Below are 21093 nucleotides of genomic sequence, written 5' to 3'. Positions count from 1 at the left end.
TCGACAAAATAAAAATTAAAAAAAAAAATATATATATATATACATATATAAATAAATAGAAAAAAAAATTCTACAGAAAAAAAAAAAACATACATTGTACAGCTGTACAAAAACATTTTTTCTTTACATCCTTATTCTATAAGCTTTTTTCTATTTAAAAAAATTATTTTTAACCTTTTAAACTTTTTGTTAAAAACTAAGACACACACATACATTTGCCTAGGCCTACACAGGGTCAGGATCATCAATATCACTGTCTTCTACCTCCACTGGCAATTCTTCGGGGGCAATAACATACATGGAGCTGTCATCTCCTACGAAGTGATGCCTTCTTCTGGAATACTTCCTGAAGGACCTGCCTCAGGCTATTTTACAGTTTTGTTTTGTTTTTTCTTTAATAAGAAGGAAGGGCTGGCTGGTAAGTTCACTTGGTTAGAGTGCCATGTTATAACACCAAGGTCAAGGGTTCGGACCCTGTATTAGAGAGCCACCAAAAAAAAAGTTAAAAAAATAAGTAGAAGGAGGACACTTTAAAATAACAATAAAAAGCATAGTAGATACATACACCAGTAACAGTTATTTATTATCAAGTGTTATGTACTGTACATAATTGTATGTGGCATACTTTTATATGACTGGCACTACAGTAGATTAGTTTATACTACCATCACCATGAACACGTAAGTAATGTGTTGTGCTACTACATTACAAAGGCTACAATGTTTCTAGGTGGTAGCAATTTTTCAGTTCCATTATAATCTTCTGGGACCACTGTTGAATATGCAGTCTCTCATTGGCTAAATCATCATTACGTGGCACATGACTGTAATTTTTTTTTTTATGCATAAACCAGAAATCCATATATTCATTTGCAAAAAGAAAGTATTATTTGCAAGCCAATTTAATTTGCAAAACAGACCAGAACACTCACATCAAATCAATGCATTTTCTTTCTCTCTCTGAGTATGTCACATGGGAAGCCAAGTATCAGAGGGTGGCCTCATAGGCCTGGAATCAGGGTAAGGGGTATGAAGCAGTCTCAAAAAAGACCTATCAGTAAGCTTAGACACTCTACTCACTTTAACTGTGTTTCTCTGTCCTGACTGCCCATTAGAATCACCTGGGGAGATTTTTTTTTAACTAGTCATACCTGGGACCTACCCAGATTCTAATTCAGTTGGTCTGTGATAAAGCCGAAATAGGATCCTATTTTAAAAGCTACTGAGGCAATTCTATTGTGCAGCAAAGGGCTTGCCAAGGAAATCATGATGTTTGTGTTTTTAGCTAAGACTCCTCACCCCAGGACAGTGGTGACTGTAATTTTTTAAAAGATGATTCGTATTCACTTAAGGCGCTATTTATAGTATTATTTTTCTATTTATAGTATTATTTCAGAGCATAATGTTAAAGAGCATAACAGATTCTTGTGAATCAGCAAATGGTATTCACTAGAATCTGTTCTATAATCAGCAAATGGTATTAAACAATTTGTTAGCACCAAACAAAACTGGGCAGCAACACATACCAGTGCATGCTCTCACTGATGTGCCAGTAGGGACAGTAAGTACAGCAAATTTAAAACTGTCTATCAGAAAATGAAAGATCACAGAGATGGCTAGTCCTCTCCTCTCCTCTAACTGAAGATGGGAGACAAATCACAATAAAAAAAATCCCCTGGAACCACCCAAGTGCAGTTTCAATTTAGACATCACTATCACCATCAGTTACTGGATTTAAAACAACATCACTGTCAGTCTCAATGAACTCTGAGCAGATCATTGACTTTTCCTGAAGGAAATGAAGTGGTGGGAGAGGGCAGGAAGCTCACATGCATCTCTAATAGCTTATTTCCTTTCCCTTCACGTCTTGAGGAATTAGCCCTGGATTAAAAGAACCATGCTATATTTTTGTAAGGCTCTGCCAGCATCCATTTTTATTAGAGTAATAAAGGCGTTGTTTACAGAGCAGCAGGGAATAAGAGCTTACAACCCTGACTGCCCAGTTAGCTCAGTCGGTTAGAGCACAGTGTTGTAATACCAAGGTCAAGGGTTCGGATCCCTCGTACCAGCCAGCTGCCAAAACAAACAAACAAATAAAAAAAAAAAACACAGAGAGAGAGCTTATAGCACTGAAACATCCGGTTAAGGTGAAATATCAACTTGACCCTACTTACAGGAGTTGTGCCGACGACGGAAACTTTTGGACTGACTCAAGGATTCCATGTGCCTGTCCACATAGCTCTTTGAACACTGTTGCTGCTGGGGGGAAATAGCAACATCTTGGCTCTTCACATCTGTCCTCTTAGGGATGTTCTGAGGGGCACTGCTGGAAGAGGTTGGCTTCTTGACCAACTTGCCTGTGCCATTCTGATTGATACCCACTTGGTACCCAACACCAGAGGGGCCTACTTCTGTCTGATGAAGGTCTCCAAAATGTTGGTTGTCTCCAGGACCTGGTATCTCCAGAATTTTTAATTCCGTAATGTCACCTGCCCTGAAATATACAAAAGAATACAAGTCTCAAGATTGTAACAGTGATAAGAATGAAGAAAATGGGATCAATAGCTAATAGCTCCCCTTTTGCAGAACTGCATTTCAATGAGTTATGAGAGGCAAAAACTAGGAAAGATGGCAGAGCACTTAAAGACAGGGATCAGCCACCAACATTCAACTGACACAGCAGTGGCCTTTAAAAAGAGACTACTGTTAATAAAAAAACTATATTATAATCTGAGATTTTCAGAATATTTAATGGCTTTTTTCATTCATTCACTCACTTGCTCACTCAACAGGCGTATGCATAGGGTACTTACTTATAATGTTGTAAGCCCTGTGCTAGGAACAGGATAAATACAGAAGAAAACCAATATATGCCCACAAGGAACTCACAGCATGGTCAGAAAAAAAGACAAGTACAGAATCAAGCAACAGTGTTAAATACAATGACAGAGGTGTATACAGGGGACTGAAGAACCCAAAGCAAAACATCTAAGTTAATTTGCTGGAGGTGAATGCAATACTTAAGTCGGGGCTGGGTGGGGCAGTAGGGTGGCCAATAAGAGTTAGCTATGCCAAGCAGAGGATGGTAAGAGGGAGAAGGGCATTTCAGGCAGAGGCTCAGAGATTGAGAAACATGGAAAATGCTGTCCATGTGAGGAACTGCAAATGTTATAACGTTACTAAAGGGAAGGATGCTTGTGCAGGGCCATCAGAAAGTAAGGCTGCAGAGGTAACCAAGGGCAAGATCATGATCACAACAGATTTTTCTGGTGACTGTACAAAATGTGGAGAAACTAGAGTCAGGGCACCTAGTTAGGAGACCAAGAAAGAAGTAAGGGGATGAACTGGGCAATTGACAATGAAAAGGGAAAAGAAAGAACGTACCAAGAGACATTTAGAATCCACAGGATTTGTTGACTAAGTGAATATGTTAAGGATTAAAGAGAAAGAAGAGTTTATTATGATTCCTAAGTTTCTAACTTGGGTAAAAGGTGTTAATGGGTAGACCTCTGCAAGAAGAAATCTGCAGGTAAACATAATGAGCTCAGCTCTGAAAATCTTGAATTTAAAATATTCTACGGGATATCCAATGGCAATGACCAATAAATAGTTAAAGTGTCTGGAGCTCATACAATGGGCCTAAATTAAATGTATAAGAAGGTACACATGAGATTGTCTAGAGAATACAGACTGAGAAAAGAACCAAAGATAGAACTTGAGTAAACCAATCTTAAGAGGTGAGTAGAAGAAACAAAAGCTAAAAACAAAGCAACAACTAAAAAAGATGTAAAGGAATGGAAAAATGCATGAAATACACTGGAAAGAAAACCCAAGCAGGTAACAGAGAAACTAAGAGAAATGGGCAATTCAAAAGTTACAGGCATTCACATAAGATTAGAATTGAGACACTGCCACTGAACTTGGCAATTACATCATTTGAAACAAGATGTAATTGAGGCAAGAGCTAATTCAGCAAGATGATAAAGTTAGAAAAAAGATAATGATGGGGTAAGGAGGAACTAGAGAATAAAGCCACAAAAGGAGGTAAAGACAGAGTATTTTGCTCTGAAAAGCATTGTTGTTATAAAGGAAAAGGAAATGAAAGGGCAATACTTAGTGGCAAAAGCAAGGTTGGAGGAAGAGAGGTGTTTTTAATATGGGGAAGACCTGAGAATGTTGGAATGCAAAGAGGAAAGAAGCAATATAAAGGCTGAAACTGAAGACACAAAAGAGATGAATAAGGTCTCAAAAGAGGTAGAAAGGGACAGCATCTAAAGCATACACGATAAGGTTAGCCCTGAACACAAGGGGTACTTCTACTGAGACTGCAGTGAAGATAAGCAATGAGTATGGGTATATTCACAGAAAAGGTTATGTATGGTTATGTGTACAGAGGGAATTGTTCAGAAAATCAAGGAAGCTCTTACTCAACAGCCTCTTTTTTCTTTTTTGTACATAAAAATAAGAAGCTGTCTGCCAAACTGGTAAAAAGAGGGAATGTGAAGACACAAATGAACTTGAGATATGTTGGCAAATACTAAGAAAAAGACTATCCTGTAACTAAGGATTTTAGTTATTGGCTACAGTGTGCTTCTGGGGGTAAATTATAATACAAATCTACAAAGAGAAACATATTTATGCAGGAGAAAAAATTAATAAGGTCCTTAGATGTGAGAAAGCACAAATAATACAAAACTGAGAAAGAAAATCTGAACCTATAAAAGAAAAAAAGGAGAGGTTATTCTGAACTTGACCTATTTAAATAATATAATATTGCATGCTTAACAGAAATAAGAAAAAGGTTTCACAAACCCTGAATCATTAGCTGAAAGCTAATTACAACACAAAGTCTCTGCTGAGAACAGCAGCTGGAATGTAAGACTTAAGACTACAAAATCTCACACTTGACAAGTCTCTTCTCAAAAATAGCTCTATGCAAGAGAATACTGGCAATGAAACCTAGGCTCAAGCTCTGCAGACCACCAGGTTGGACTGGAAGAATCAGTCAAAACACTCACCTGAAGGTGACTTCTGGAACAAGACACTTCACTCCATTGTGGAAAGGCCGGGTGAGAGAAATGGTTTGACTGACCTGATCCACTGCTGACACTCTTCCCTGATAGACACCCAAGCTATCTCCACAGTTGATGGACACAATACTGCCTAGCCAATCCGTAGCCATGTTTCAGATGTGCAATCACTGTGAAGAGAAGGAACCATTTAGTGTACCTTAAACAGACAAATCTTTAATCAAATTCAGAAATATTATGTTAAGCTCTGTACCAAGTGTTACTTAATAATAATACATATTCTGCCACATCTTTAACTGAAGTAATAAAGAATAACAACAAATTAAAACTTTTTTCAGTAGTAGTATGCATATTAATAAACAAGCAATATCATTTAATATATATAAAGATCTTGTAATTGCTTTGAAGCATGTGCATTGGATAAAGATATTTACCAAACATCAAATCATACAAACTATAACCTGTATATTGTATTTTAGTAAATCTATCATCAAAGTACTTTCAAAGAGAATATGTTGCCAAGAAATAATATATATATATAAAAATACTGGTAATGCCACAGTAGCTCACAGCAGATTAACCCTCTTGCTGATGATAACAATAAATTCTGGGCAAAATTATTTCATAAAAAAAGCCAACTGAAGACATTATAGGACATTACACCTAACAACTACAGAATATACATTCTTTCCAAATCTACATGGAATGTTCACCATCATATGCTGGGCCTTAAACAAGTATGAATAAATTTCAAAGAACTGAAATCACACAAAGCATATTCTCTATCCACAACAGAATTAAATTTAAAATTGATAATGGTAAGACATTTAGAATATTCCCAAATATTTGGAAATTAAACAAGACATTTAAAAATAACCTATGGGTCAAAGAAGAAAACAAAAGTTAGAAAATAGTACAAACTCAATGATAATGACAATACAACATATCAGCATTTGTGGGATGTGCTTAAAACAGTGGGGACATTTATAGCTTCAAATGGGGACATTTGTAGCTTTAAATGCTTATATTAGAAAAGAAAGGTTTAAAATCAATGATCTAAGCTTCCATCTTAAGAAACTAGGGAAAAAGAGCAAATTAACACAAAGTTAATAGAAAGGCAATAGCAGAAATCAATGAAATCAGAAACAATTAAGAAAAATAAACAAAACCAAAAACTAGCTCTTTGAAAATATTAATAAAGTTGATAAACCCCTAACTAATCAAGAAAAAAGATAAAACACACATTAACAATATTAGGAATGAAAAAGGGAACATCACAGACATTAAAAAGATAACTATATGCCAGTAAGTTTGACAACTTAGATAAAATGAACAAATTCTTTGAAAGACAAAAGTTATCAAAACTGAAACAAGAAATGGAAAATCTGGATGTTCTATGTCTATTTTCAAAACTGAATTTGTCAAGAGAATGAGACAAACCACAGATTGGGAGAAAATATTTACAAGAGACATATCTGATAAAGGACTGTTATCCAAAATATACAAAGAACTCTTTAAACTCAACAATATGAAAACAACCCAATTAAAAAATGGGCATAAGACTTGAACAGACAGCTCACCAAAGAAGATATACACATAACAAGTGGCCATATGAAAAGATGCTCCATATCACATGTTATTAGGGAAATGCAAATTAACACAACAATGAGATGCCACTACGCACCTGTTACAATGGCCAAGATCCAAAACTCTTACCAACACCAAAAGCTGATGAGGATGTGGAGCAACAGAAACCTGCATTTACTGCTGGTAGAAATGCAAAATGATACAGCCACTCTAAAAGACATTTTGGCAGTTTCTTACAAAACTAAATATACCATATGATCCAGCAACTGCACTGCTTGGTACTCACCTAAATGAATTGAAAACTTATATCAACACAAAAACCTGCACATGGATGTTTATAGCAGCTTTATTCATAACTGCCAAAACTTGGAAGCAACCAAGATGTCCTTCAGTAGGTGAATAAGTAAACTGTGATATATACAAACAATGGAGTGTTATTCGGTGCTAAAAAGAAAAGAGCTATCAAGACATGAAAAGACATGAGGGGGCTGGCCAGTTAGCTCACTTGGGAGAGCATGGTGCTGGTAATACCAAGGTAACGGGTGCAGATCCCCGTACCAGCCAGCTGCCAAAGAGAGAAAGAGAGAAAGAGATAAAGACATGAGGAACCTTAAATATTACTAAGTGAAAAAAACCAATCTGAAAATATGACAACTATATGACATTTTGGAAAAGGCAAACTATGGAGATAGTAAAAGGATCAATGGTTGCCAGGGATTAGGAGAGGAGGGATGAATAGGTGGAGCACAGAGAATTTTTAGGGCAGTGAAACTATTCTGCATGATTTTCTACAATGGTGGATACCTGTCATTTCAAAACCCATAGAAGAATGTACAACACCAAGAGTGAACCCTAATATAAACTACTGACTCTGGATGATAATGCTGCATCAACATAAGTTCATCAGTTGTAACAAATGTACCACTCTGGTGTGAAATATTGAGAGAGGAAGTGGCTTGAGGGAGGTGGGAATACATGGTAACTCTCTACATTCTGCCAAATTTTGCCCCAAACCTAAAACTACTCTAAAAAATAAAGCCTATTTGAAAGAAAAAACATACTGAATATGTAACTTAAAACCCTCCCAACAAAACCAAACCAAAACAAAAAACTCCAAGCCAAGATGGCTTTACTGGTAATTTCACCAAACATTTAAGGAAGAAGTAATGTCAAAATCATATGAACTTTTAGAAAATACAACAGAATGAAACATTTCCCAAAGTGTTCAACAAGGCCAGCATAATCTTAATGTGATATTATGATATATATACATTGGTCTTCATCCACAGTTCCTGGTTTATAACTCCCATAGCCCTTGATATTTCCTAAGTGACTACTCTCTGACCTTCTCCTGCCCTCCTTTTTCTCCCCAAGCCAGGATTCTAACCTTCTCCCGCCTTTCTCTCATGGAGCTGATCATAAAAAAAATCAGAAGGGGTCCTGCATTGTACCCAGAGCAATAAACGCTGCACAGAGGCCAAGAAGAATCTGAACAAACAGGCCTTGCTGGGTTTCCCCACTAGGTCTATTAGTATCAGATCGTACCCTTTTTGTCCAATCACATTTCTACATGGTTGTCTGTGCTTCAATCATGCCTACACAATGAAACTTCCATAAAAATCCAAAAAGATAGGGTTCAGGGAGCTTCTGGATAGCAGAATATGTGTAGGAGGTAACTGGAGAGTGGTGCACCTGGTAAGAGCATGGAAGCTCCACGCCCCTTCCCCTATACATCTCTTCACCTGTATCCTTTGTAATATCCTTTATAATAAGGTAAACTAAGTGTTTCCCTGAGTTCTGTGAGCCACTCTAGCAAATTAATTGAACACAAGGAGGGGGTCATGGAAACCCTGATTTATAGCTAGTCAGTCAGCAGCACAGGTAAAACAACATGGGACTTGCAACTGGCATCTTTAGTTAGGGGCAGTCTCGTGGTACTGAGTCCTCAACCTGGGGGATCTGGTGCTATCTCCAGGCAGAGAGTGTCAGAACTGAATTGGAGGACACCCGGCTGGAGTCCACTCCAGAACTGACTGATTGCGTGCTGGTGGGGAGTAATCTCCACACATCTAGTGTCAGAAGCATGTTGTAAGAGTATAGTGAGAGAAACTGAGTTCTTTGTTTTTAACCCAGAAAGCCTCCCCAAAAAAGCATTATAAGAGAAAAGGAAAAAATAAAGATCAATGTCCTGTACAAATATAGACCAAAAACCCTCAACAAAATATTAACAAATCAAATCCACCGATAAATTTTAGAAATATAATATACCATGATTATTTAGGTATTTATTCTGGAATGCAAGGTTGGTTTGATATTTTTAAAATCAATCAATTTTTAAATCATTTTACTTTAACAGAACAAATGAGAAAAAGCATGATCCATAAGAAAAAAACTGATCAACTGAACTGCTCGAAAATTAAAAACTTTTATTCTGCAAAAGACTTGTTAAAAGGATAAAAAAGACAGGCTACCGACTGGGAGAAAATATTTGCAAACCACATATCTGACAAAGACAAATGACTATTATCTAGAATATATAAAGAACTCTCAAAACTTAACAGTAAAAAACAAACCAATCCATCAAAAATCAGGCAAAAGTCATGAAAAGACATTTTACCAAAAAGTATTATACAGATGGCAAATAAACACATAAAAAGTTGTTCAACATCATTAACTATTAGAGAAATACAAATTAAAACCACAATGAGATATCACTACATAACTTTAAAAACAGCTAAAATAAAAAATAGCAACAATATAGCATGCTAGCAAGGCTGTAGAAAAACTGGATCACTCATAACATTGCTAGTGGGAATATTACTTGGAGCAGCTACTCTGGAAAACAATTTAGCAGTTTATAAAAAAAAAAATTTAAGCATGCAACTACTATATGACCGAATAACTGCACTCTTGGTCACTTATCCCAGAGAAAAGCTTAAATTCACACACACAAAAAACCTATACACAAATGTTTATATCAGTTTACTCATAATAGCTGCAAACTGGAAACAATCCAGATGACCTTCAATGGTACTGTGGTACATACATACCATGGGAAAAGAAGTGAAAAAAGCCAACTCCAAAAGGTTACATTCTGTATGATTCTATCTGTGTAATATTGTTAAAATAACAAAGCTATAGAAATGGAGTACACATTTAGTGGTTCCAGGGGATAAGGAAGGAGTGGGAGTGAAAAGGAAGTAGTTATCACTTTAAAAGTGCACATGAGGGATCCCTGTGGTAACGGAAATGCTCTGCACCTTGACTATACTGACGTCAATATCCTGGTAGAGATATTGTACTATAGTTTTGCAAGATGTTACCAATGGGGGAAACTGAGTAGAGCATACGCTATCTCTCTGTATTATTTCTTACAACAGCATGTCTCAAAATAAAAAGTGCAATTAAAAAAATTAATGTCTTCCATCACCTTAACAAAATAAATCATACTTAGTGGTAAAATAATGAATGCTTTCCCCCTAAGACTGAGGATGAGGCAAGGATGTCCACTCTCACCACTTGTACTTCTATTCAACATTATATACATATACATATATATATATATATATATAGGTCCTATTAAGTGCAATAAAACAAGAAAAAGAAATAAAAAGCATAAATATTGGAAAGGAAGAAGTAAAACTGTCTTTATTTGCAACATGATTGACTGTATACGTAGAAAGTCCTAAAAAATGCACACACACAAAAATCCTACTAGAACTAGTAAAAGGAATTTAGCAAAGTCACAGGACACATGCTTGGTGGAGAAACACCAACTATATTCTATATAATAGCAACACACTAAAAAATGAAATTTTAAAATACCATGTAGTAGTATTAAAAAAACATAAAATACTCAGGAATAAATCTAATGAAAATTTTGCAGCAATTCTATAAAGAAAGCCATAAAAGACTGCTGCGAAAAGTAAAGATCTAAATAAATGGAGAAATGTATCACATTTACAGATTGAAGAACTTAATTTTGTCAATTCTCTCATATTGCTCTATGGATTGAATACAAGTATCAACCAAAATCCCAACTGGCCTTTTTAGAGAAATTGAAAAATGATTCTAAAGTGTATATGGAAATGCAAAGTATTTAGAATAGCCAAAACAATTGTGAAAAACAAAAACCAAAATGTTTTACACTATCATATTTCAAGATTTACTATAAAGGTTAAAAATCAAGACAGTCCCCTCCCATTATTCTCTACACAATGGCCTTCTCACTGTTCCTCAAACACATCAAGCTTGTTCTTACAGAACTATGCACCAGGTATTCCCAGAACACTCTTTCCCCAGCTCTATGAATGGATAGTTTTACCTTATCTTTCCAGTATCTGCTAAAATGTTACTACCTCAGAGGACTTCCCCGGCTACCAATCTAATGTGGCCACTCATCATCACTCTCTAACACCTCAACTTCTGTCATGATTTCAAAATGAATTACCTTATTTGTTTGTTCATATTGTGTGTGTCACACCACTAGACTAGGGCAAAGGACCTTGTTTGTCTTGTTCAGCCAATAAGGGTGCCTAGAATGCTAGACGAATTCAATAAATAAATATTTTTCCAATCAATGAATGAATTTAGACATAATAAATGTTACAGAAGTTAATCACTCAAAATCTAGAAATGATTCTAAAAATACAGTACCTTTAAAACATACTTTATCTTATATATATGACATGAACTCTAACACTTGCCTACTCACAGAAGGAAGTTGGAAAATAGCTAGCAGATGAATATATAACATACATGTTAATAAGCACAAAGTGAAACACTGGTTAGTGTTTTTCATTTAAAAAAAGAGAGAAAGAGAGAGAAAGAAAATAGCATTTCAAGCTGTTTTCTTTCTTTTTTTTTTTTTTTTTAAGATGACCTGTAAGGGGATCTTAACCCTTAACTTGCTGTCAGCACCACACTCTCCCAAGTGAGCTAACTGGTCGGCCCTTGTTTTCAAATGTTAATTTCAGCTATACACCTAAATAAAATGTAGTCTAGAAGGATGAAGAAGGGCAAGAAAGCATATAAAGGAGCAACAACAAAAAGATACTCTCATGGTAAAAAGAGTATATCCCATCAGAAATACAAAGAATGAAAAAGCCCAACTCTAGGGATTAATCAAACTCTAGGCAGTTCTCTAGCAATCTAACTAAGCAAGTATAACAAAACTATGTGGACAGAACAGAAAACAAAAGAAACAATGTATTAGCAGGTTCCCTCATAAGCTGTTTTTTTTTACATTTTACTACAGAAAATTTCAAACACACAAATGTAGAGAGAATAGCATAATGAACCTTCACATACCTATCACCGAGATGTAACAATGATCCACATATCTATAAGAATTTGAGAGGTAATGTAAATTTCCAACACAATTTCTATAATAATAGTAAAAAGGCACAAAAAACACATACTTTAGGCTTTTAATCCCCTTCCTGATCACCCTTTGCTTACCTAATGTCACAAATGCATTAATTTCCTTTCCTATAATTTATACTCCATCATAATCCTGCTATTACTTATTTTAAACAGATGCAAGATAAAGAGCTGTAATAACAAGAATAAGACATCAGAAATTAACCAGATATGAAAAAGCTTTTACTTCTCCATTCAACATATACTCATATCTTTAATATTATGTTGATAATAATTGAACAGAATTTAACACCTTGAAAATGTGAATGCTAGTTGGCAAGTATGTATTTTTCTATTTTGTTCTATATTAACAAAAACTTTTAAGAAAAAGTAATCATCAAATGTGTAAAAACTGCTCTTTCCTTTTATCCCTCTCTAAAATACATTAATGCACTATTCAAAACTCATCAAATAGGTTTATTCTATAAAGAAAACCTTTCATTTACTGAAATCAGTAAATCTAAAACAAGTAGAGTGCAACCAACTGGGTTCCTCATCAGATGAATACACTAAGGAAGGGGGCTTCATTAATTCCAGGGATAAAACCTCTATGTCAAAAGAGCTATAGCTGAAGCAGGAGATATAGGAGCTACAAAGGGACCAACCTTTGATGCCTTTTATTTTCTACTTTTCCATCAAGGTATAACATATAGAGTAAGTCTACATATTTTAGGTGTACAGTTCCATGAATTTCTGCATATGAATTCACCCATGTAACCACCACTTAAATCAAGATACAGAATATTTTCAACATCCCAAAAGGCTCTATTGTGTCCCCCTAAAGGTAGCCATTATTCTGACATCTATGATGAAAGATTAGTTTAGCCTGTTTTTGAACTTCATATAAATGGAATCATAAAGGTTCTTTTTTAAAGTGTTTGGCTTCTTTCGCTCAATAGTGTATTTGCAAGATGTTGTTGCATGTACTAAGAGTTCATTTTTTCTCACGGCTGTGCTATATTCTATTATATTAGTATGCCTCAATGTATTTATGCATTCTACTTATAAATAATTAACTTTCTTATATAAGAATATAAATTTGTGGTGGACAAATGTACTCATTTCAGCTGGGCATATTACACGGGAAGTCACAGAGTAGATATATTTGGCTTTATTAGAAACTGCCAGTTTTTCAAAGTGGTTGTACCATTTTACACTCCCACTGCATTTACATAACCTGCCACATGTGAGTTTCAGTTGCTGCACATCTTTGCCAACACCTGGTATTGTCAGTCTCTTTAACTTTACTGGTAGGGTGCAGTGGTTTTGATGTTTTCTTAAATATACTCCTTACGTACTCTTGCTTCATAGATACGGTTTTTATTCAAATAAATTATTCCATCATTTCTAAAGTATTGTAATGACTTCTGAACTCAGAAACTTTGTGACCTATTATCCACTCAATAACTTGCTACCAAAGTTCATTTGCTCTTAGTTGTCTTCCTCCTGTTTCCATTTCTTTAGCACTTCCTGGAAAAGACACTTTAATTTATTCATCACTTTGTTCTTATACTAGGTGGGACATCCTTCATCTCATATCTATTCCTCTACTAGCTTTTGTACAAGTTTGGTGACAGGATTTGATGTACTGGAAAGGCTATTCATGACAGTGATCCTTCAAATAATTCCACCTCTAAAAAGAACTAATTGTTTTGTGTAGTACTCAACAATGTTAACAAGATGTTTCAGAAAAATGCAATGTTGGTGCAACAAGCTAGCCAACACTTATTTTGGCAATTTGCTACTAACATCTATCCTAACAATCTGTTTGAGTAGCTAGGAAGGGAACACAGATGTCAGATCATCAGGTTTTTCCACATTACTTTTAACTATAAAATTATTTTGGTCAAATGGTGAACTATCAGGAGTTCCTGACTACCAAACACCAGACTAAGTATGTGATGTTGCTGTATCATTTATCTCGTAAGAAGCCCTTAGATAAGGAAGTCACATAGCCCTAAAAGGTCTTTCATCCACTATGCAACTGAAGCAGTTGCCAAAATGATCCATAAATTACAAATAAACCACTTGCCAATTACAGACCTACCTACTTCCATCTCATCTCCCACATCAGACAAAGCTCAGAGCATTCAAATTCAAGGAGCAACCCCTTGGCCTGCTAAAGACAATTATAATTAACAGCTTTGGATGAGCGAGTGGTTACTTATGAATTTCTGAAAAACTAGGTATTTTCCCACACATCAGGAAGGGTGTTTGTAGAATCAAAATCTTGGGAATGGCAGAAGACCTTTAAAAAGAAAAAAGAAAAAAAAAATTTAGCACAGTCCTAGTACTATACCCATACCTTTCATAAAAGGCAGCATGGGGGAATGAGAATAGAATTCTGAAATAAGATATCACAAGCCCTGGTTCACTTCTGGACTTTCTTACTTACCAACACTATCACCTGGTCAAATTACCTCATATGAGTCTCAATTGTCTCATCATAAAATGGGAATTATACCAATTATACCACAATCTCACAGAACTATCGTTAAGATTAAATGAGATAAGCCATATAGTGTCCATCATATAACAAATTTTAGTTCAAATGTCTCCTTTCAGCAGAAAGAATATTGGTCACAGAGGGGACTTAATGGCCCTGGAACATCAAACTGTGAGGGCCACCTCCCTGCTCACCCAAACAAAACTACAAAAATGCATGAATTCCCTCTACCACATCTTGAAATTGAAGTCCTGGTCTTCAAACTGGCACACACATATTGCTAGGAGTAAATAAAGATAAGCAAGCAGGGAAATTAACTTCCATACTACTCTTTCATAAATCTGATCTACATGGATAATTGGATAATCAATAAAAAATGTAACCATAAAATTTATTTTAGGACAGGGGTTGGAAATCTACAATCTGTGAGTCAAATCTGGCTTGCTGCCAAGAAAGTTTTATTGGAACTCAACTACGCTTAGTTGCTTGCATACTGTCTATGGATGTTTTCGCACCGTAATAAGAGAGTTGAGCAGTAATGACAGAAACCACATGGCTCACAAAATCTACCATCTGGCCTTTACAGAAAAAAGTCTGCTGACCTCTGCCTTAGGATAAAATTCTGTGGGAAAAGTGAAATGGATACAAGTTCAAAAAGAAAAAGAAAAAGAAATGGACAAATTCTCAGAATAATAAAAATTAGCAAAACTAACTTAAAAAGCAATAGAAAATCTCAATAGAACTATATCAAGTAAGAAAATGAATTAGTAATTAAAGATCTTCCCGCAAGGAAAAGCCCAGGCTCAGAGGACTGCACTGATAAACACATAAAACATATGAGAAAGAAATAATACCAATCCTATACAAACTCTTTCAGAAAAGAGAGGAGAAAGGAAATCTTCCCAACTAATTTTTTGAGGGTAGTATTACTCTGATACTAAGGCCAAAAACATCATAAGAAAAGGAAACCTCAGGCCAATATCCATCATGAATATAGACACAAAAATTCTTAATAAAACATTAACAAATTAAATTCAGCAATATATAAAAAGTATTATACACCATGACTAAGTGGGGTCCATTTCAGTAATGTAAGATTGGCTTAAAAATCAAAAATCATGTAATATACTATGCTATATACATCTTATTTTTTTTAATAAAAAGTTATTTGTATGTTTTTAAAACAAATTGCTACTTTAACTAGACAATTTTATCTTTATTTTTAAAAGGTCAATATTTACATGTCAGAGACTACATCCTATTTAAAACTAAACATTTAAATCATTTAAATTTATGATGAAAAGTCTCAGATGTTAACTTAAAAGAATATAAGATCTATGAGGGTACTTTAAACAGTTCATGGAAAAATAGAATTAAAAAATAATACAAATCTTTCCATGAACTTTTTTTTTTTTTTTTAAAGAGGATGACTGGTAAGGGGATCTTAACACTTGACTTGGTGATGTCAGTACCACGCTCACCCAGTGAACTATCCAGCCATCCCTATGTAGGGATCTGAACCCGCGGCCTTGGTGTTATCAGCACCACACTCTCCCAAGTGAGCCATGGGCCGGCCCTTTCCATGAACTTTTTGAAGTACTATCCTACATCAATTTCCTAGTCTTTTAGACACTCTTAAGCAAAAATGTTTTAAGATGAATGACGCAGCCTATACCTAGATTTTACTAATTGTTTCCCTAATACAATGTACGAACTCGTGTCACATCAGTTCTTCTCACAGCCTAACCATACCACCGATTCAGATGGTGATTGAGACTGCATTATCTTTTTATTACAGGAACCCCTGCTAGGTCACAACTCCACCCTCATAACTGGTATAGTTGATTTTTTTTGGACCCAAGTGAAATTCTTCACATTTATATATGCCCCTTCCATTTCATTAAACAGCAATGGGCAAGTCTTGAGATCTTTTAGCATTCTGCCACTCAATCAGATGACACTTTCTCTCTTCATAAAGGCAACAAATTTGATAAGCTTACCTTCAAGATAAGGTTTCAAATACATATTGCGTATACAGAAAGTTATGGAGTGCCAGTTCAGATCGCCAGAATCTCAGCTGTAAGTAGTGTCCTCAAAGCAAACCTCTCCAGACACAGCTGCTCAAAGTTATGACTCCATCTAATTCTACCACAGTCTGGCAAATTCCCCCATCTCACTAAGTTATCATAAAAAACTTAACAAATGCCTTGCTAAAATTCTGTCACAGTATCATGGTTACTATACTCCTTTAAGATACCAATTTGGATGTCCTGTCCTGTTGTTTTTGCTGAATTTAGAAAAACTCTAGTAATCCTTCTCCTCTGGCTAAGAAAAGAAAAATGACACATCTTCCATTTTGTATTGACTACAGAATCTCAGAAATGGGAAGAATTTTAAATATTTTCTAATCTAATATTTTCCAACATTAGACTGTAGGTCATGACCCATTAGCCGTGAAAGTTAATTTAGTGAGCTGCAACCAACTTTTTTTTTTCTTTTAACGAAATGGAAAATGTCAGAGAAAATCATCTACAGGAAGGGTAAGTAAACTTTCCGCACGTGCGTGTGTGTGTGTGCGCGCGCGCCGCAGGCTAAGTCATGATATGAAATGTTTCTACTTTTAGGTCACACGGTCAAAAAAGTTTGAGAAACTTTTCTAACCCCACAGACCTACCCCCACAAGGAGGCTCCACCAAAAAATTCTTGGTAATCAAGTCATGTTCTTTGCAACCATTTCACTTCATACTGAGAAACCAACAAATAGGAATTTTGTGCTGGTAAATGTAATCTGCCATTCAAAAAAAACAAAAAAGATACATCTGAAGTTTCCAGTTGAAATACTAAACTGCTCAGAGACAGTCATTTATGTTTTGGTGACAGCGGACTGTAGTTTAGTCTGTGGCTAGGAAAGAGAAAAAAATACCATTCTGAGTCGCGAATTCCTCATCTGGAAGTACAAGAGAGAACTGATAAGACTCCTAGGCTCTGCAATTGGCAGATTAACCAACCAACCCAAGGACTATGCCTCCCACACACCAAAACACTTTAACCACTCAATAACTCAATTATGGATACAACGAATATCACACCAAGGGTACTGATAATAAGAATGGCAGACAAGAGCAGAAATGAATTAATCAAGCGAAAGTTCCTGAATTCAGAAGAACCTGTTCCCTGACAGGTATCAATTTCTCAGACACCCTCTCCTCCCACACCCCAGTTCATCTCTGTCCTCAAGCTATCAGTTATGGATATGACACTCGCGCTCGATTCTGCCACCCTCCCTCAAAGGAAACTGAGGCATGGAGCAATGAGTGAGCGAGCGAGCTGCAGTAGCCACCAACAAGGCTGGACTAAGAGGCTCAGGCCGCTAATGCCTCCCACAATCCCCAGACGATTTAAAATCTCGCTATCCTCGGCCTCCCACCTCAAACCAAACTCCTGGAGCCACCGCTAAAGCTGGCCCCCTGCGCACCCGATGCGGCCCCCCAGGTCGTGTCCGCCTCTGTAAAGGTCTACAAGGCCTGCAACCCTGTAGCCTAAGAGCAAACCCAACTGGCAACCCTGGAAGCCCCTCCCACGAGCACCCACAAACCAGCTGCCTCCCCTCGCTCCCACCTCCGCGCCGTCTGGCCTGGGCCTCCTCCACGCACCACACCAAGCCGACCCGGTAACACTAGTAGACCCACGGAGCGGGATTCTCAGCACCCGCCCCCACAGCCACCGCGGCCGCCGCCGCCGCCGCCGGAAGCGCCCCCGCGTCTCCACGCCACCGTCGTGAGGTCACTTCCGGCGCGACACCTTGGAAACCAAAGGGCAGACAATTTAGGGGCGGGACGCCAGGGCAATTTGAGAAAGAGAGAGAACGCGACGGTGGCCGATCTGCTACCTTCCAGAAAGGCGCTACAGCTGCCGCTTTGTGCGCCCCGTCTACTTATATCCGATGGAGTCTTGGCGGGCATTGGGGTCCTGCTTCCCCACTCCCTGGCCCCGGTGCCTGGAGGAATCCCTCCCTCTCTTTCAGCCTCGACGGAAAGCTCCCTCTTCCCCTCCTGTCCCCCAAGTTCCAAGTCACCAGGCCCCGCGAAAGTCCTTCGCCAAGCTAGGGCGGAGTACTTTCTGGGGACCTGGTGACTTGGGACCCCATCCTTGCTAAATCACAGCTGTGGGATTCAATAAGTAGGCCAATTCGCCTACGGATTAAAGGAAACAAGAAATTTGTTCCGTGCTTGATCTTCAGAGTTTTATCAGCTTCAGCCCATTTTGGAGTTAGAATCAGCCTGTCTGTGCTCGACTGCTGTCCTCTCCCCAGTATACGGTACAAAGGAATGGGACACTCTCCTTCCCTTGACATTTTAAGAATCTTGGTTGTATTAGTTTTTTAAAGCAAGCGTTTAGGTCCATGACTATAATGAGGAATTTTAGAATTTAAAATGTGCAAGGCCATACTTGAAGCCTGACACCTGGTTTGGGAACCACTGTTTGGGCGGGCAGCATAGAGTAGGGCAGTAATTCCAAACCTGGCTCTACAAAATCAGTTGAAGAACCTTATAATTTCACTTTCTGGGGGACTATGCCGGTTTTCCTCCTCCCACCCACCCAGCCCCATCACCAGAGATTCCCTAGGTCTGGACATGCCCTGTCATTTTAAAATTATTATTAAAAACTATTTTTTTAGAGCAGTTTTCAATTCAGGGCAAAATTTAGCAGAAAGTACAGAGTTCCCATATATTCTCTATACACACACTTATATACATAACCTCTCCCGCTGTGGATATCCTTTGTTACAGTGGTATATTTGTTAACAGTTGATGAACTGGGGCTGGCTATTAAGTTCAGTTGGTTAGAGCACAGTGTTGTAACACCAAGGGCAAGGGTTCAGATCCAGTAACCACCAGCTGCCAAATAAAACAAAAAAACTTACCAGCCAGCCACCAAAAATATAAAGTAAGTAAATAAATAAAACTATTGATGAGCCTACATTGACACATCATTATAACCCAGAGTCAATGGTTTACATTAGGGTTCACTCTTGGTGGTGTACATTTTATGAGTTTTGAAATTACATGTATCCACCACTGTAGTAGCATACGGAATAGTTTCACTGCTTTAAAAATCCTTTGTGCTTATTCATCCCTCCCTCCCCTTTAACCCTTGGCAACTATTGAACCTTTTACTATCCCATAGTTTTGTCTTTTCCAGAATGTCATATAGTTGGAATTATACAGTATGTAGGCTTTTCAGGTTGGGTTCTTTCACTTAGTAATATGTATTTACAGTTCCTGGACATCTTCTCAAGTCTCAACAGTTGACTTCTTTTTAGCGTGTAATAACAATCCATTGTTTGAATGTACCACGGTTTATTTATTCATTCGCCTACTGAAAGACATCTTGGTTGCTTCCAAATTTTGGTAGTTATGAATAAAGCTGCTGTAAACATCCATGCACAGATTTTTGTGTGGATATAAGTTTTTAATTCATCTACTTGTCATTAGGACTGAGTGGAGACTCTACATGCCAGAGTAGAAATCAGAGGTCACTATTTCTTGTAGTTGTTACTTCCAGTGAATTCTGTGCACACCCCAGGTTTGGGTGCCATCAGTGTATCAGACTCAAGGTTGAATCCTAGCTATACCTTTTTTTCCCCCCAGCTTCTTTAGCAGCTAAGGAACCAAATGGTTTTATAAACTGACACGAGAACCATCCTATGCATCTCTGCTGCAAGTACTGCTGCAGCCCGAGGTCATTCACATCCCCATCATCTTGCATAGCGCCTGCCACATAGTAGGTGCTAAAAATTGTTGTAATAACTTCTACAGAGACTGTCGCCAAAGCTCAAACTGGGACGCTAAAGTCAAATCTGAAGTCCCAACTGGTCAGCTATTAAACCTTGGAAAAGAGATCAATAGCTGCCTTAATTCCACTGTCTGCCTTGTCAACCCTAAAAAATCACTCTTGCTTAGTGAATTATGCTGTATTGCTTTTTGAACTTTGACCTCATGTAAGGTTCAATCACCCAGTCTTTTGAGTGAGTCTTTTAATGCTTTGAAGCATTACTGAGTTTCTCATTTGGCCTACAGGTTCAGCAAACACATTCAGAATTGGGAAGGGGAACACTCTTTTCTCTAAACTGTGTCTCCATTCTTCTTTCCCTAGTGATACAGGAGGTGCTCAATTTCCCTGGGCTGGGGTTTTAGGACATACCTCTTGAGTTTCCAGCCACTCCCTGAGGTCTCAGGTCCCCTCCTCTGGGCTCTCCCCAGGAGGAAAGTTACTGTTGCCACTTAGACCTATTTTCAGCACCAACACTGGAGAAAACTAGATCACAAGGGGCTGGCTTATGTAAATCCAGGGCTGGGCATGCTCAATAGAGCACAGAATATTCTTGAATATGCCTGGTGCGTGTGATAGGGTCTGACAATGAACATGCTCCAGGAAGAGGCCAACTGAGCATGTGCAAGATGAAATGTTATGTAACTGGGAGCCATCCCCTTAATTGAACATTCATTAGGTAGAGAAATTGTAAGAGCCAAATCCCAGTGAAAGATGCGGTTGTTCCTCACTTTCTTGGAGGCAAAGTGAACTTCCCTGGCTGAGGTGTGTATACTTT

General features: G+C 37.4%; 1 protein-coding gene across 3 annotated transcripts in view; it reads right to left on the bottom strand.

Moving 5' to 3' along the window:
- EDC3 (enhancer of mRNA decapping 3) overlaps positions 1 to 18221 on the bottom strand; it is a 56013-nt gene extending 37792 nt beyond the window's left edge. The window contains exons 1-4 of one of the 3 annotated variants that reach the window (XM_063089613.1): positions 18102 to 18221; positions 14085 to 14285; positions 5018 to 5199; positions 2174 to 2493 (exon numbers count right to left, since the gene is read on the bottom strand). In XM_063089613.1, the coding sequence (XP_062945683.1) occupies positions 2174 to 2493; positions 5018 to 5181 (484 nt within the window). In that variant the 5' untranslated portion in view covers positions 5182 to 5199; positions 14085 to 14285; positions 18102 to 18221. The remainder of the gene's footprint in view (positions 1 to 2173; positions 2494 to 5017; positions 5200 to 14084; positions 14286 to 18101) is intronic. The other 2 variants (XM_063089612.1, XM_063089614.1) reach the window with 2 other exon arrangements.
- Positions 18222 to 21093: the final 2872 nt, after the last annotated feature.

The sequence above is a fragment of the Cynocephalus volans genome, chromosome 3 (assembly GCF_027409185.1).
Source record: "Cynocephalus volans isolate mCynVol1 chromosome 3, mCynVol1.pri, whole genome shotgun sequence".
Classification (NCBI taxonomy): domain Eukaryota; kingdom Metazoa; phylum Chordata; class Mammalia; order Dermoptera; family Cynocephalidae; genus Cynocephalus; species Cynocephalus volans.
The sequence above is the reverse complement of the archived record's forward strand: the minus strand, read 5'-3'. Positions and strand labels throughout refer to the sequence as shown.